This window comes from Piliocolobus tephrosceles, chromosome 6 (genome assembly GCF_002776525.5).
Source record: "Piliocolobus tephrosceles isolate RC106 chromosome 6, ASM277652v3, whole genome shotgun sequence".
NCBI classification, from domain to species: domain Eukaryota; kingdom Metazoa; phylum Chordata; class Mammalia; order Primates; family Cercopithecidae; genus Piliocolobus; species Piliocolobus tephrosceles.
The window spans coordinates 25,520,011-25,534,458 of NC_045439.1; the positions used below are offsets into that span (position 1 = coordinate 25,520,011).

Genomic DNA, 14,448 nt, shown 5'->3' on the forward strand with positions numbered 1-14,448 from the left:
AGTTTTTTGTATTTTTTAGTGGAGATGGGGTTTCACCGTGTTAGCCAGGATGGTCTCGATCTCCTGACCTCGTGATCCGCCCGTCTCGGCCTCCCAAAGTGCTGGGATTACAGGCTTGAGCCACCGCGCCCGGCCAATAAACGTTTTTTAGCTTGGGAAAATTTAGAGTTAACAATAGAAATGAGAATCTAAATCAGACCCATAGTTTTAATGTATTTGTGTTGAGTTTAAGAATAATCAATATACATTTGGTATTTTGAGTATTTGTATTAACAGAAGGTGTTGACCTAGTTGGGATATCTAATAAATTGGTCTTGCTATTTCAATTTAAAATGTATAATTGACTAATTTATTTTGACTTGTGATTTAAGTTGAAAAGGAAATTAGAGATTTTAATAAGTTTACCTGTATAGTACTCATTGCGAGGTGGTAACTTTTCTATAATTTTATATGTATTACTAGGGAAAAATGTGTTTCAATGAAAAGCTGTGTATTGACTAGAGTACACCCTTCCAAGTTTCTCAGTTTGATTCTATGGAAATTATTTTACACCTTTCTAGATTGTAGATAACTGTAGCAACGCAAAACAATTTTGTCTACGGATTGTAAATTCTGTCCCGCGTGGAAGAACTTCTATGAACTTCCCTCTCCGACTGGGGAAGAAGCTAGTTTGGCCTCCCTCTGCATAGTTACTCTGATATTCCTAATCTATAAATATGTCTAGCTTGTGGGCTATCCTTTAAACCAGTTGTAATATCTTACCAGGTTCTTCATTATGGTGGGTTAAAGCACCAAAATTCATATCTGCCTGGAACCACAGAATGTGAGTTTACTTGTAAATACGATCTTTGTAGATGTAATGAGTTAAGTTGAGGCCATAGTGAATGAGGGTGGGCCTAAAACCAATAATTGGAATGATGCAGGAAATGCCGTGGATTGCCAGCAGTAACCAGCCCCTAGGAAGAACCAGAAAGGATTTGTCCTAGGAGTCTTCAGAGGAAGCATGGGCCCTGCCAGTACCTTGATTTCCAACTTTTAGCTTCCAGAACTGTGAGAGAGTGAATTTCTGTTGTTTTAAGCCACCCAGTTTGTGGTACTTTGTTATGGCAACCTTAGGCAACTCATATACACTCATCAGTGAGTTAATTAAAATCTTTAACATGTGTTCAATTTATAGGTGTATGAGAGTTACAATTTTACCTTTCTTTGAAAATTATCCATTGACAGTATTAACTCATTCATACTACCCAGGAATCTGGTGAGTCAGGGACTATTATTACCTTTTTTTAATAGATGGAGAAACTGAGGCCCAGAGGAACTAAGCAATGTTCCCAAAAGCGTATTTAGGAAATAGCAGACCAAGGCATTCAACCCAGAGGATCTCACTTTAGAGCTTGGCTGTCTAAAAACGTAGGATTCCTGGTACTTGTAAAGTTTAATATAACAGATGCTTTCAAATTTTCTAAGGATTGGGAAAGTTTCATCAAGCATTCAAGTACTTTAAAATAAAATACATTAAATTTGTTTTCATTTATTTATTATTTTATTAAACTATGTGGGAATCAGTTATTAAAATATTATTAAATGATAAAATACTTCTCAAAGTAATTGTTATGATTAGATTTTTAAATAAAATAATAAATACATAGAAAACTCAAAAAAGAACTAGGTTTTACATTTATTTCTTTAACAAACCAAATATTAATTTACCAAGCCAGCTACCCCCATTAACTATTTTTTGTGTGTGTGCATAGAAACTACTCCCAAGGACATCAGAATTCACCTCGACCTGTACTGAGTTATGAAGGGAGTAGTAACAAATTTTATTGTCCATTAATATGTTCATCCCAAGTGAATAAATCAAACCCCTTCAGCTTTCAGGTCAGAATTCTTCAAAGCTCTTGGAACACCATGTCTCCACCTTCTACCTGCTCCCCTGAAACTTCTTATACTCAACTCCTACTGGTTCTTCAGGAGGTAGCTCAAAGCCTTCCCTGAACCTCAGTTTAAGTAAGTATCCCTCATCTCTACTAAGAGCACACTCAAGCACACTTTCACAATTATAACTCTGTGTACAATTATAACTCTGTGTTTATGTAATTATTTGATTAATATGAAGCTCCCATACTATGCAGGAAGGGAAGATCCCTGCAGACAGGGACATGTTGGTGGTGTTCTCCATGAAATCCAGAGTATGACACAGTGTCTGGGATATAATCAGTCCTTAGTAAAGATTTGGAGAATGAAGGAAATGATGAGCAATGTAGAGTGCACATGGCCCCTCTTCGGTGGGGAATTCCCCATCGTGTGGAATATTAGAAGGACCCAGTCCTGCGTCTCCTACTTCAGACACCGAAAGTAGGCAGGTGATCTCCTTCCTCTTCCTACCTACAGCAGCTATGGCTTGCCAGTCAGTCAAGTGCTCCCATACAGGATACCACTCTCGGGTAGGATATTTAAAGAGACAGGGATGGTTGGGAAATTATTGACAGCAGCACATAGACAGTCTGACAGCTACAAAACTGGAGATGTCCAGTGGCTGTGGTTTCTATATTGCCCATGGAATTGTCCTAAACAGATGATTCACTGTAGCTCCAGCTCCTTGCCCACCGTAAGCCTTGGCCTATTTTCAAAGCCTGGTCCTACAGTAATTCTGTAAATTACATGTTGTTCTTTCAAAAAAATATTTTTCCTCCTTAACCTAAACAGAGTGGGTTTTCTATTACTTATCATCAGAAACCTTGACTGATTTAAATATATATATATATATATGAATATACATATCTGTCTATATATATACATATAGGTATATAGATATATTCCTCATCTATATATATTCTCTCTCATATATATATGATGGATAAATTTTACTGTCTATTATTATGTTCATCTCAAGTGAATAAATCAAACCCCTTTAACATTCAGGTCAGAATTCTTCACTCCTCTTAGAACACTGTTTCATATGTATGGGAGAGGAGAGAGAGAATGGAAGAGAGTAATTCACAAAGGCTGGATATACAAACGGAAGTCACCTTATATGTGTGGGGCTGTGTTTGGGGAGCATGTGAGTGTGGAAGCAGAGGGCTTCTCTTTAGGTTGGAAACAATTGTTATTCAGATTACAACCACTGATTGTGACTAAAACCATTGTGAAATATACAAAACATCCACATTTCCTTAAGTGTGGAACAAAGATGACTTGGAGATACATGAGATTATTTTAGGTGGAGTGCCCACCTGGCATTAAATAACAGTGAATCACACAGTGAGAGAGGAATTCCTTTTTTATTGTCTTTCCATCCTTTCAATACTACCAAGGACACCATGACAGATTGTTATCTCTTTAATACTTATTAACACTTATTTCGCTTCCTTTTTAACAAAGACAAGGCAGCTGTAAGCTCAGTGTATTCACAGACAATAGTCTGTAGCTAGAATTTAATTATATTTTTGTTTTTGCTGTCTTTAGTTTTCTGGTTACCTCTTATTTGTACCAAGTCATGCTAATTTTCCACTTGTAACCTTTCTAAATAAATTTCAGTTAGAAAAGTGAGTCAACTTAAAAATACTGAGTAAATAACAGCACAGATGGAACACAGGGTACAAATGCCAAAGATGATGAATGATTGTCTTCAGTTTAGTAAACACTGGGAAAGTCCATCAATTAGAGCCACAGATGCAGAATGCAAATGAGTAAAAATAGAACCTGAAAACAACAGCTCCTTCAGAAACATATCTGAAGGCACACAAATGAATAAACCCAAGACCACAGATGGCAGTGGGGTTGGAGAAGGCAGATGTGGCAATTACTGTCATAATGAAACTGAAAGCAGGTAGGTTAAAAGAATATAGTAAGGCATGCCAGCACTTTCTTGAGGAAGAATCCACACAAATACATAGAGTGGTCCAGAATGGTTGTGAAATCCTTTCTACCTCCTTATTCAGAGAAGGAAGGATCTTCTCATGCACAGGGGCAACAAATGGCAACTTTCTGAGTAAGAGAGGGTGATGGGTCAATCTTGTTATCCTTGCTTTTGAGATAATATGATCTATAATTATATGCCAACACTTATATTTTTAACTTTATTCTCTTGCTTCATTTAAGTGTCCTTAAATCAGTAATTTTCAATTGAAGAGAGTTATTTTTTTCAAACTACTTACACATCAAAGATTCTAGAATGTTCCACTGGCAGTGGGGGAAGTAGGCATTCCAGCTCTCCCTCACCTTCCGCTCAGGTAAAGCATCATACCCTTCTGGAGGGGAGGAGTGAGGAAAAGATACAGCAGCACTTCTTCAGTGAGGGCCACAGTCCGTAACTCTCTCCCCTCCATCCATAAGAGCACGGGGCTGGGATATGGAGAGTAGGGCAAGAGAGCTGTTTACCTTTCGGAACAATAATCTATGAGTAGAAGATAAGGTTTAGAAAGAGTTGTTCTCAGTACCATGATAATTTGTAAAATGTCTAAGAAGTGGTTATACAGCATCTTGATGAAGGTTGCAGAAGTAATGCAAATAACTCTATAAGAACGAAATACCTTACATTTAAAACCAGTGTAAGCTCTTCAAAAACTTTAAAAAGAGGTACACCCTGAATAATATAAAACTTGTGAGAGAACATGTCTCAATGATAGATTCTGTATAATTTAAGTATAAATTAAGTAGATTCCAAAAAGAGGTCACCACCCAGAATGGCTTTCTAATGACAAAAACTTAATTTCAGCCGGGAATACCTTCTATAACTCAGATCTTTCTTGTCTAGAAAGATCTAGACAAAGATCTAGATCTTTCTTGTCCTCCTTCCCTCTCTTCCACTCTCTCTTTCTTCCTTCCCTTCTTCTTTCCTTTCCCTGCTAACCTCCTGCTTTCTGAGTTCTTTTATCTGATGAATAGCTCCTGAGGCTATCAGTGGGTTTATTGAATGTGACTTGTTTTCAGACTTTTTTCTCCAAAGCCTATGACCATCAAGGGAAAACTGGTATGGTGAGACACACTTTTCATCTGAGAGTGGTGGCTTAAGGGTGCAGGCTCCATAGTTGATGATATGATATTTCAAATCCTGACTCTACCACTTACAAGCTGTGCAATATTGAGCAAATTACTTCATTTTATTTTTGTGTCTCAATGTCCTCATCTATAAAATGAGGATAATAGCATCACCTACTTAATTGGATTTGGTGAGGATTCATTGGGTGACTTCATGCAAAGTGCTGAGAACAGGACCTGCCCCCCCATAAGTAAACACAATATAATTGCTAGCTTTACACGTTTTACTTCTCTTATATGCTTTTCTTCAACAGAAAAGTTCTACCGCCCCCAAATGATTTAAAAATCATTTTTCTACTGTTGCAGATGGTTGTAGCCATTGTTCAAAGGAGACTACCATATTGTTTTACCCATACTTTTCATCAAGTTTCTCTTTTCCATCTCAGAACAACTTTATTCTTCAGAACATACTACCTCCCTCTCCATTAGTCTCAAGGTCAGATCCTCCTTGCCACTGTTTTTATCCAATTACTTCTTGTGATTCAGTGCCTTCCCTCAGATTATTTGCATCAGCAACATGTCATCACCTAGAAAGCACCTAGTTGAACCTTCTCTTTTACTCAGAAGGAAATTTGGCTCCTTCCAAATCAGTCATCTTACACAAGTTCACGGTTAGTAGAGAAGGAGTAAAGAGAATGCTGGTTTCCTGACTCCTGTTCCATTGCTCATTCTCTATACCCGTTCTTTCTCAACTTTTGGTGGAATTTTAAACAGGATGTCTACTAGTTCCTTTTCACTGTCAGAGCCACATCTCTCTTCAATGGCTTGAATTTCTGCCACTGTTAAAGAAGTCTCTGAAGAAGTGATGTCTTTGGATTTCTTTCTCTCCAACACACAGCGGACATTCAGAGACCCAGCATATTCATTTGTTCATTTATTCACATAAGCTTTTTGTGTGTGTGTGTCTGAGTAGTTCCAGGGTTTCAGGAATTCAGGGTTGAATGACAGTATCCCTATGTTAGAGAAGCTTGTGTCCTGCTTGGGTGGGCATGCAAAAAAATAACAAGTTACAAGAAAGCAGACAATGTCTAAGGACTAGGGTTAGGTTCAGGCACAGAACGCTTTTGGGAAGTGGGTATAGCTCACCCAGCCTAAAGGTCGTGGGTCAGGAGAAGCTTCCTGCAGGGTTGATCCAGAATCTGGATCTGGAAGTAGGCATCAGCCAGGTGAAGAAACGGGGAAAATGTGCTTTAGGCAGAGGGGACAGAATGTGGGAAGAAAGGCAAGGGCAGCTGTAACAGCAGGGACCTTTGGGGAAGCGCCAGAAGTTCTTCTCAGCAGGAGGGGGAAGTTAGAGAAATTAGGAGTAATGAGGTCTTGAAAGATCTGATAGGCTGCACAAAAGAGTTTTATTCTAGACGTGACAAGCAACCCATGTAGAGGTGTAATCAAGAGGCTATTAAACCTTTTACACATTTTATTCTGTGGTGGCAGCATGGAGAATGATTACCACACTGTTTGGAGGTTATTGAACTAATTAATTCAGGTGTGCTGAGAAACTATGATATCTCAGAGCACAGAAATACATCTCTGTGCTGAAATATTCATCTACTGTTAAATAATCTTCAGGAGCTAAATTCTTGAGAAAATCTAGAGGCACAGCTTTCTCATTTCTTTTCATCTATCAACATTTTCTTTAATAACCTGCACTTCCTTACCTTAACTGGATTTAACCAGCCTAGGTTGTTTTACTATGCTTTCTTTCTGTTCTATTTATAACCAATCAAGAGAGACTTTATTCCCTTGGATTTGTCTACAGTTTCAATGATTACTGATTTAAATTGCTGTTAAGAAACAGGTTGTGTGTGCATAATCTTATTTAACATCAGGTTTCTAATTTGGTAACATTTAACATGCAGATAAATGTACTATACTTTTATGAAATTTCATTTATTTATACCTCTATCATGCCTATCACAAAGCAGGGTTCTGGATGCACTAGTTCACTGGCAGTTCACATTTGAGCAAATAACTTATGGATACTGTATAGACAGTTCATTTTAAAAAGGGCCCCTGATTAAACTTTTGTCAACAATTTAATGAATCAGCAGAACTGCTAAGATAATCTCCCATCTAGAGAAACAAAAAGGAGAAATACATATTTTTGCAATTTTTATTACCCAAGATAAGATCAAAAAGGTCAGTTCCTGAAATGCCATTATCCTTATTAATTCAAATGAGACAGATTCAACCAGGGTTAGGCAAAGTGCGGAATAGCAGCATGTTGGAAAGAACAGCTCTCACTGTCATTGTACATCAAAGTTTTGTAAACTTTTCCTGTGTTAGGAATGAGGATGTCAACAATGATACCTTCCCAAGTGTGGGCGATTAAGTTTTTAGCACACACACACATCTACACACACACACACACACACACTCACACATACACTACTTCGGGCTGTTCTTGAGCTGCTTTTGTGCACTTCGGGCCACCTTTGCAGGTGCCCTTGGTCTCTGGGTCCGACCCTGATCTCTCCCGGGTACTCACAGAGTCTGCGTACTGGGCGGTAAGCTGGGGATGCGTTGAATATCCTTGCAGGTGACTCTGAAGTCCTCCTCCTGATGACACTCGCAGGGTGGAGACGAACACCCCTTTCCGCCCAGGTGTCTGGGCAGGGCGAGCAGCAGCACCAGTTGCAGCAAGTCCGCCGGCCTCATTTTCCACGGGACCCGGGGTTATTTCTCCATCCTCCAAAATCTCATTCTCAGCTCTCTGCGCCTCGGGTTACCCCAGGCCAAAGGAGACCCGGGAGCGGGAGGTGGGAAGAGGCAGGGCTCCAAGGGGCTGTGACCTCACCACTGTAGAGGAGGCTGGAGAAGGGGGAAAAGAGGCACTTAAGTGCTCCGCTTCCCTAGGCAACCTCGACCCAAACAAGCCTGCTTGCTTCACTTTCCTTGGCTGGACCCACGCAGTCCGCTCCGTCTGTTCCCTGACACCCAACACCAGTCCTGGCTGTTCCCTCTGTTTTCCAGCCCGCCCCCTCTCCCGCGCCCCTCCCATTAGTTCTCGCCAAAGCCTAGTTTAGATCCCCCCTCCTTTCCTCGTCTTTAAATCCAAGGAGCCACCTTCCCTCGCGAGTAGCCTTCTAGACACCCTGTCTGCCTCGCACCCACTCGCACGCACTCCTTATCCAGAGAAAGTCCTCGCGGAGTGAACTGTCCCCGGGCGGACCAATGTCCTGCCGAACTTCAGCTTCTCCTGGCCAGAGACACCTCTGCTGAGAGTCAGAGAACGGCACGCAGCCCTGGCCAGCCCGCAGTGCGGCCGAAGCTGTCTCCCTGCACCCCTGGAGGATTCTCGCTGCTACCCAACTCCAGCTGCCACTCTCATGCTGGAGTCGACCGGCAGCGTCCGCCTCACATTGCAGCCTGCGGCTTCGCGAGGCAGTTCAGTAACTGGACTTTGGGGCCATCTGCTGGGAAGAATCGGGAATGGCAGAAATAGTTCCAGGTTCCCTGAATGGGTCCAGTACGGAAATTCTGGTCGACCTGGGAATTTTATTGAGCCGTATTCCCCCTGGACGATGGGAAGAAAAATAATACTTACGTGGCATACTCACTATTCTTCGCACAGCAGCCAAAAAGATCATTACAAGCATAAATCAGATTGTGCCTATTTCCTTCTTAAACGTCTTCAATCACTTATTCCTCTTGGGATAAAAGGAATGTCACTTCCTTCTATACTGCATAATTCCTTTTACATGAACTTGGTTAGGACGGGAAGGAAAAAGCTGTGGTTATGGAAATCAGAATTTAAAAAAAGTCAAGAAAGATTGACTAGAAAAAGACAGAAGGGAACACACAGGGTTTCCATATCTTAATTAGGCCGGAGGTTAAGTGGATGTATACATTTATCAAAATTCATTAAACTGTACACTTAAAATATGTGTATTCCAAATTTTACGGAAGGTTTATTCATAACCACTAAACGAACCAAATGTCTCACGACTAGATAATGGATAAAGAAACTCTGATACCTCCACATTGGAATACTATTCTGCAATAAAAATAAATGAACTGCTGATACAACATGCACAAATCTTTTTTTCTCTCTCTTTCTTTTCTTTTCTTTTTTTTTGAGACGGAGTCTTGCTCTGTCCCCCAGGCTGGAGTGCAGTGGCGTGATCTCTGTTCACTGCACCCTCCGCTTCCCGAGTTCAAGGGATTCTCCTGCCTCAGCCTCCTGAGTAGCTGGGATTACAGGTATACGTCACCACGCCCGGCTAATTTTTTCCTAATTTTAGTAGAGATGGGGTTTCACTTTGTTAGCCAGGATGGTCTCGATCTCCCGACCTCGTGATCCGCCCGCCTCGGCCTCCCAAAGTGCTGGGCTTACAGGCTTGAGCCACCGCACCCAGCCTTTTTTTTTTTTTTTTTTTTTTTAATCACCATGGTATTGTTATGGAATAAATCTTATATACATAATGTTAAGTGAAAGAAGCCAAACTCAAAATATTATGTATTTATATGTAATTATTCCTATTAATGATTCATTTATATAACATTCTCGAAAAGGCAAAACTATGGGAACAGGAAAAAATCAGTCGTTGCAAAGGCCTGGGATACTGCTGACTACAAATGAACATCAGATAATTTTATGGCTAATAAAACTGTTTTAAATCTTGCTTGTGGTGATGGTTCCATGGTAGTTTGTTAATGTGGTGAATCATAGTGATTGATTTTTGAATGTTAAACCCACCTTGCATTACAGGGATACATCTCACTTGATCATAATCTATTTATCTTTTTTTTTTTTTTTTTTTTTTTTAGAGGAGACTCGCCCTGTTGCCCAGGCTGGAGTGCAATGGCAGGAATTTGGCTTAACTGCCGCCTCCGCCTCCCGGACTCAAGTGGTTCTCCTGCCTCAGCCTCCCGAGTAGCTGGGATTACAGGCACCCGCCACCACTACCGGCTAATTTTTTGAATCTTTAGTAGAGACAGGGTTTCACCATATTGGCCAGGGTGGTCTCGAACTCCTGACCTCGTAATCCGCCCGCCTCGGCCTCCCAAAGTGCTGGGACTACAGGCGTGAGCCACCATGCCTGGCCGTATCATCTTTTCAATATACTCTTTCACTGGATTTGCTAAAATTCTGTTTAAAAGTTTTACACAGAGGTTCACGAGGGATAGTAGTCTGTTATTTTCTTTTCTGTAACTTCTTTGTCAAATTTTGGTATGAGTGCAATTAATTCTTCCATCACAGAATAAGTTGGGAAATATTCCTTCCTCTTTAAATTTCTATAGGAGTTTGTGTAGAACTGATACTATTCATATTATTCCTTTCTTACTTGTTTGGTAGAATTCACCAGTGAAGCTGTTGGAACCTTGTATTTTCCTTATTGGAAGGTTTTTAACTATAAATCCAATTTCTAAACATAGATTTAGGGCTATTCAAGTCATATAATTCTTCTTGAGGTATCCTGGGCAGTTTGTGTCATATAATGAATTTGTCTATTTTATCTAAATTGTTGAATTTATTGGCATAAGTTTGTTCATAATATTCTCTTATCCTCTTATATTTAATCTATTCTAATGTCAACTCTGTCATACCTGATATTGATAATTTGTATCTTCTTTTTCCTCCTAAGTACTTTGTGCAGAGGTTTATCAATTTGATTCATATTCTCAAAGAAGCAAATTTTTGTTTCGTAGATTCTCTATTATTTTTTCATGTTCTATTTCACTGATATATGCTCTGATCTTTACTATGTTATTACTCTGCTTACTTGGGGTTTAATTTGCTCTTCTCTTCTTTACTTCTTAAGGTGAGGTTTCTTAAGACTGAGGTCACTGATTTGAGGCCATTTTTCTTGTATAATATTGTGTGTGTGTAGTGCTATAGACTTTCCGTATACTACTTTAGAGACATACCACGGGCTTTGATATCTTGTAATTTCATTTTTACTCAGTTTAAAATACTTTTTAATTTTTCTTTTAGATTTCTTCCTAGATTTCTTAGAAGCATGTTATTTAGTTTCCAAATATTTGATGAATTCTCAGATATTCTGTTATTAATTTCTAAATTATTTCTATTATACACAGGGAAAATAGTTTGTATTACTTGAACACTTTTAAATTCAGTGAGACTCATTTTATGATTCAGAATATGGTCAATCTTGGTAAAATATTCAGTGTGTACTTGAAAAAAATGTGTGATCAGCTTTTGTGGAGTTGTGTGTTCTACAAATGTCATTAGGTTAAGTTGATGATAGTATTGTTTAAGCCTTTTATATTTTTGCTAATTTTAAAGTCTACTTGTTTTATCAATTGTTGAGATATGGGTACTGAAATTTTTTACTACAATTGGGGATTTGTTTTTTTTCCCCCTCATTGCATTTCTGTAAGGTTTTTCTTCATGCAATTTGAAGTTCATGTATTTTGAAGTTCTATTATTAGGTAAATACGTGTTTACGACTATTATTTTCTTGTTCCCTTCATTGTTATTAAATGGCCTTCTTTATACATTGTGACATCCTTTGCTCTTCAGTCTACTTTTCTGTTATTGGTAGAGCCAATCCAGCTTTCTTTTCATCAGTGTTATCATGGTATGCTTTTTTCATACTTTAACCTCTTTGAGTTTTTATATTTAATGTGCACTTCTTATAAACAGCATAGAGTTGAGTCTTGCTTTCAGTCTCACCATCTCTGCCTTTCATTTGGATTGTATAGATCACTTACATTTAATGTCATTATTCACATTAGGTTCAAGTGGATAATTGCTATTAGTTTTCTATTTTCCCCATTGTTATTTGATCCAATTCTCCTTTTATTTTAAACATATGTTTGGATGAATTAAGGAATTTTTATGATTCCATTTTATCTTCTTTGCTAAATCTTAGCTATAACTCTGGTTATTATACTCATTGCTTTAAGGTTTATAGCATCTATATTTAAGTTATCATAGTCTACATTCAGCTGATATTATGCCAATTTATACATGGTTTAAAAGAACCCTTCAGCACTATACTTGTTGAATGCTTTTTTATACTCCATTTCTCCTCTCCTGCCTAACTTTCATGCTTCTGTTGCCATACATTGTACTCACATATAGGTTATAAATCCCATAATACAGTGTTATTATCTTTTAAAGGGATTCAAATAATAAGACCGTTACCCCTTCTGGTCTTTCTCATTCCTTAGTATTGATCCATATTTTCCACTGCTGTCACTTTCCTTTTGCTTGAATGATATTCATTAATTTTTTGTCATACATATCTGCTGGTTATAAATTATTTCAGCTTTTCTGTGTCTGAAAAAGTATTAATTTTGTCTTCTTTTTTAAAAAGGATATCATTGCTGGGTATAGAATCATAGATTGACATTATTTTCAACTTTCACTGCTTTAAAAACATTGCTTCATTTTCTTGTTGCTTACATTGTTTATAAGGTCAAATCTCATGTCAAAGTTTTCTTTGCTCCTTTATAATCTGCTTTTTTTTTTTTTTTCTTACTCAGGCTGCTTTTCAGATTTTGTCACTGGTTGAGAGCAATTTGACTGTAATATGCCTTGATGTACTTTTCTTCAAGTTTCCTGTGCTTGGGGTATTTTGAGATTCTTGGATTTGTGTGTTTATGGTTTTCGTCAAGCTTGGAAAAATTTTAGCCATTGTTTCTCCATTTCTGCATATATGTCTTTTTCGCCTTATCACTTTCCTCTCCTTCGAGAATTCCAATTATTGCACTTATTAGGCTAACTGAAATTGTCTCACAAAGAGAATATTGATGCTTTTCTCAGTAAACAATTATTTTTCTTTTTGTCTTTGATTATGAATAGTTTCTTTTGCTATATCTTCAAATTCAGTATTCTTTTTTGTACTCCCATAATGTTTACTTTGCCACTAATCCCATCTCATGTATTTTTGTTTCATAAAATGGATTTCCATCTCCAGAAGTTCAATTTGGGGCTTTTTTTCATATTTTCCACATCTCTTTGTATAATACTTTTTGACTATCTGAAACACAATAATTGCCTTGCTATCTATTTTAATTTCCTAGGGCTGCTGTAACAAAGTACCACAAACTTGATGGCTTAAAACAAGATAAATTAATTTGTTCATAGTTCTAGAGGCTAGAAGTCTAAAGTTAAGGTATTGGTGTGGCATAATTCCTCTGAGAGTTTTGTGGGTGGATGTTTCCTTGACTGTTTCTAGCTTCTAGTGGTTGCTGGGAATCCTTGACATCCTTTGGATTATATCACTGCAATCTCTCCTCTGTCATCATCAGGCATTCTCTTTGTGTGTCTCTGTGTCCAAATTTCCCTCTTCCTATAAGGACCTTATATTATTTGGGTCCATGCTAATCCATTATAACCCCAACTTAACTTAAATATTGTTAAAGATGTTATTCCCAAATAAGGTCACATTCACAGATACTGGGCATTAGAATTTCAAGATCTCTTTCTGGGGTACAAAACTCAATGTACAACCGTGTCCTTCTTTGATAATTTGAATACACACACATATATATATATATATGTCAATTCTGGGTCAGTTAGATTGGTTGATTTTTCTCCTGAAAATGGGTTGCATTTTTCTGTTCCTTTGCATGCCTGATTTTTGTTTGGATGGCAGATATTGTAAATATTACCCATTTTGGGCACTGGAATTTTTGCATTCATGTAAATATTCTTGAGATTTGTTGTCAGATGTAAATTACTTTGAAAGAATGTGGGATTTGTGGACCTTGGTTTTGAGCTTTATTAGGTGGGACTAGCACAGCATATAATCTAGGGTTAATTATTCTCATTCCCTAGGCAAGACCCTTCTGATTACTGTACCCAGTGTTCTATGATTTATGAGGTATTTCAAATCTGGCTGGTGGGAAGAGTCACTATTCCTGGTCCCCTGTGAGCAACAGACAATTTTACCTCCAATCTTGCTAGTTGCTTTTTTCTCCAGCCTCATTTTTTTCGTGTGTGTGTAATGATTAGTACTCTGCTAAATCTTCCATGGACACCCTTTATAGTTTTCTCTCTACATAGCTCTCTACATCCTGTAGTTTGTCCTGCAAACTCTTCCTACCTGCATCTTCCCAAACTCTCAGCTTTGTCTCCCCAATATAAAGAATCCACTGGGCTCTGCCTGGGTTCCCTCACCTTGCACTATGACCTGGAAACTCTCTCAAGGCAGTAAGTTGTGGCAATCATAAGGCTTGTTTTATTTGTTTCCTGTCTTTCAGGGATCATGGTCCTTCTTGGTATGATAACCACTGCCTTGAAAAGCATTGCTTCATATATCTCACCTGTTTTTTTGGTGTAATTCTGGTGGGAGGGTAAATCTGGTCTCTGTTACTCCACCTTTGCTGGGAACAAAAGTGGTATGCTGAAACCCATAATATTTTACATCAAGATTTAGACAGCATGAAATTGGCTTAGTGGCAATTATAATGTAGGCAAAAACTCTTATG

At 38.3% G+C, this 14,448-nt stretch overlaps 2 protein-coding genes across 5 annotated transcripts in view; one reads left to right on the forward strand and one right to left on the reverse strand.

The window, feature by feature from the left end:
- The window catches only part of TSHR (thyroid stimulating hormone receptor), a 183,542-nt gene extending 175,534 nt beyond the window's left edge, over positions 1-8,008 (reverse strand). For all 3 annotated transcript variants that reach the window (XM_023185143.2, XM_023185162.2, XM_023185154.2), the window contains exon 1: positions 7,532-8,008. In XM_023185143.2, coding sequence (XP_023040911.1) covers positions 7,532-7,701 — 170 coding nt within the window. In that variant the 5' untranslated portion in view covers positions 7,702-8,008. The remainder of the gene's footprint in view (positions 1-7,531) is intronic.
- CEP128 (centrosomal protein 128) overlaps positions 1-14,448 on the forward strand; it is a 504,131-nt gene that overhangs the window by 1,677 nt on the left and 488,006 nt on the right. For both annotated transcript variants that reach the window (XM_023185111.1, XM_023185121.1), the window contains exon 2: positions 1,875-2,010. The gene's annotated coding sequence lies outside the window, so the exon portion shown is untranslated. The remainder of the gene's footprint in view (positions 1-1,874; positions 2,011-14,448) is intronic.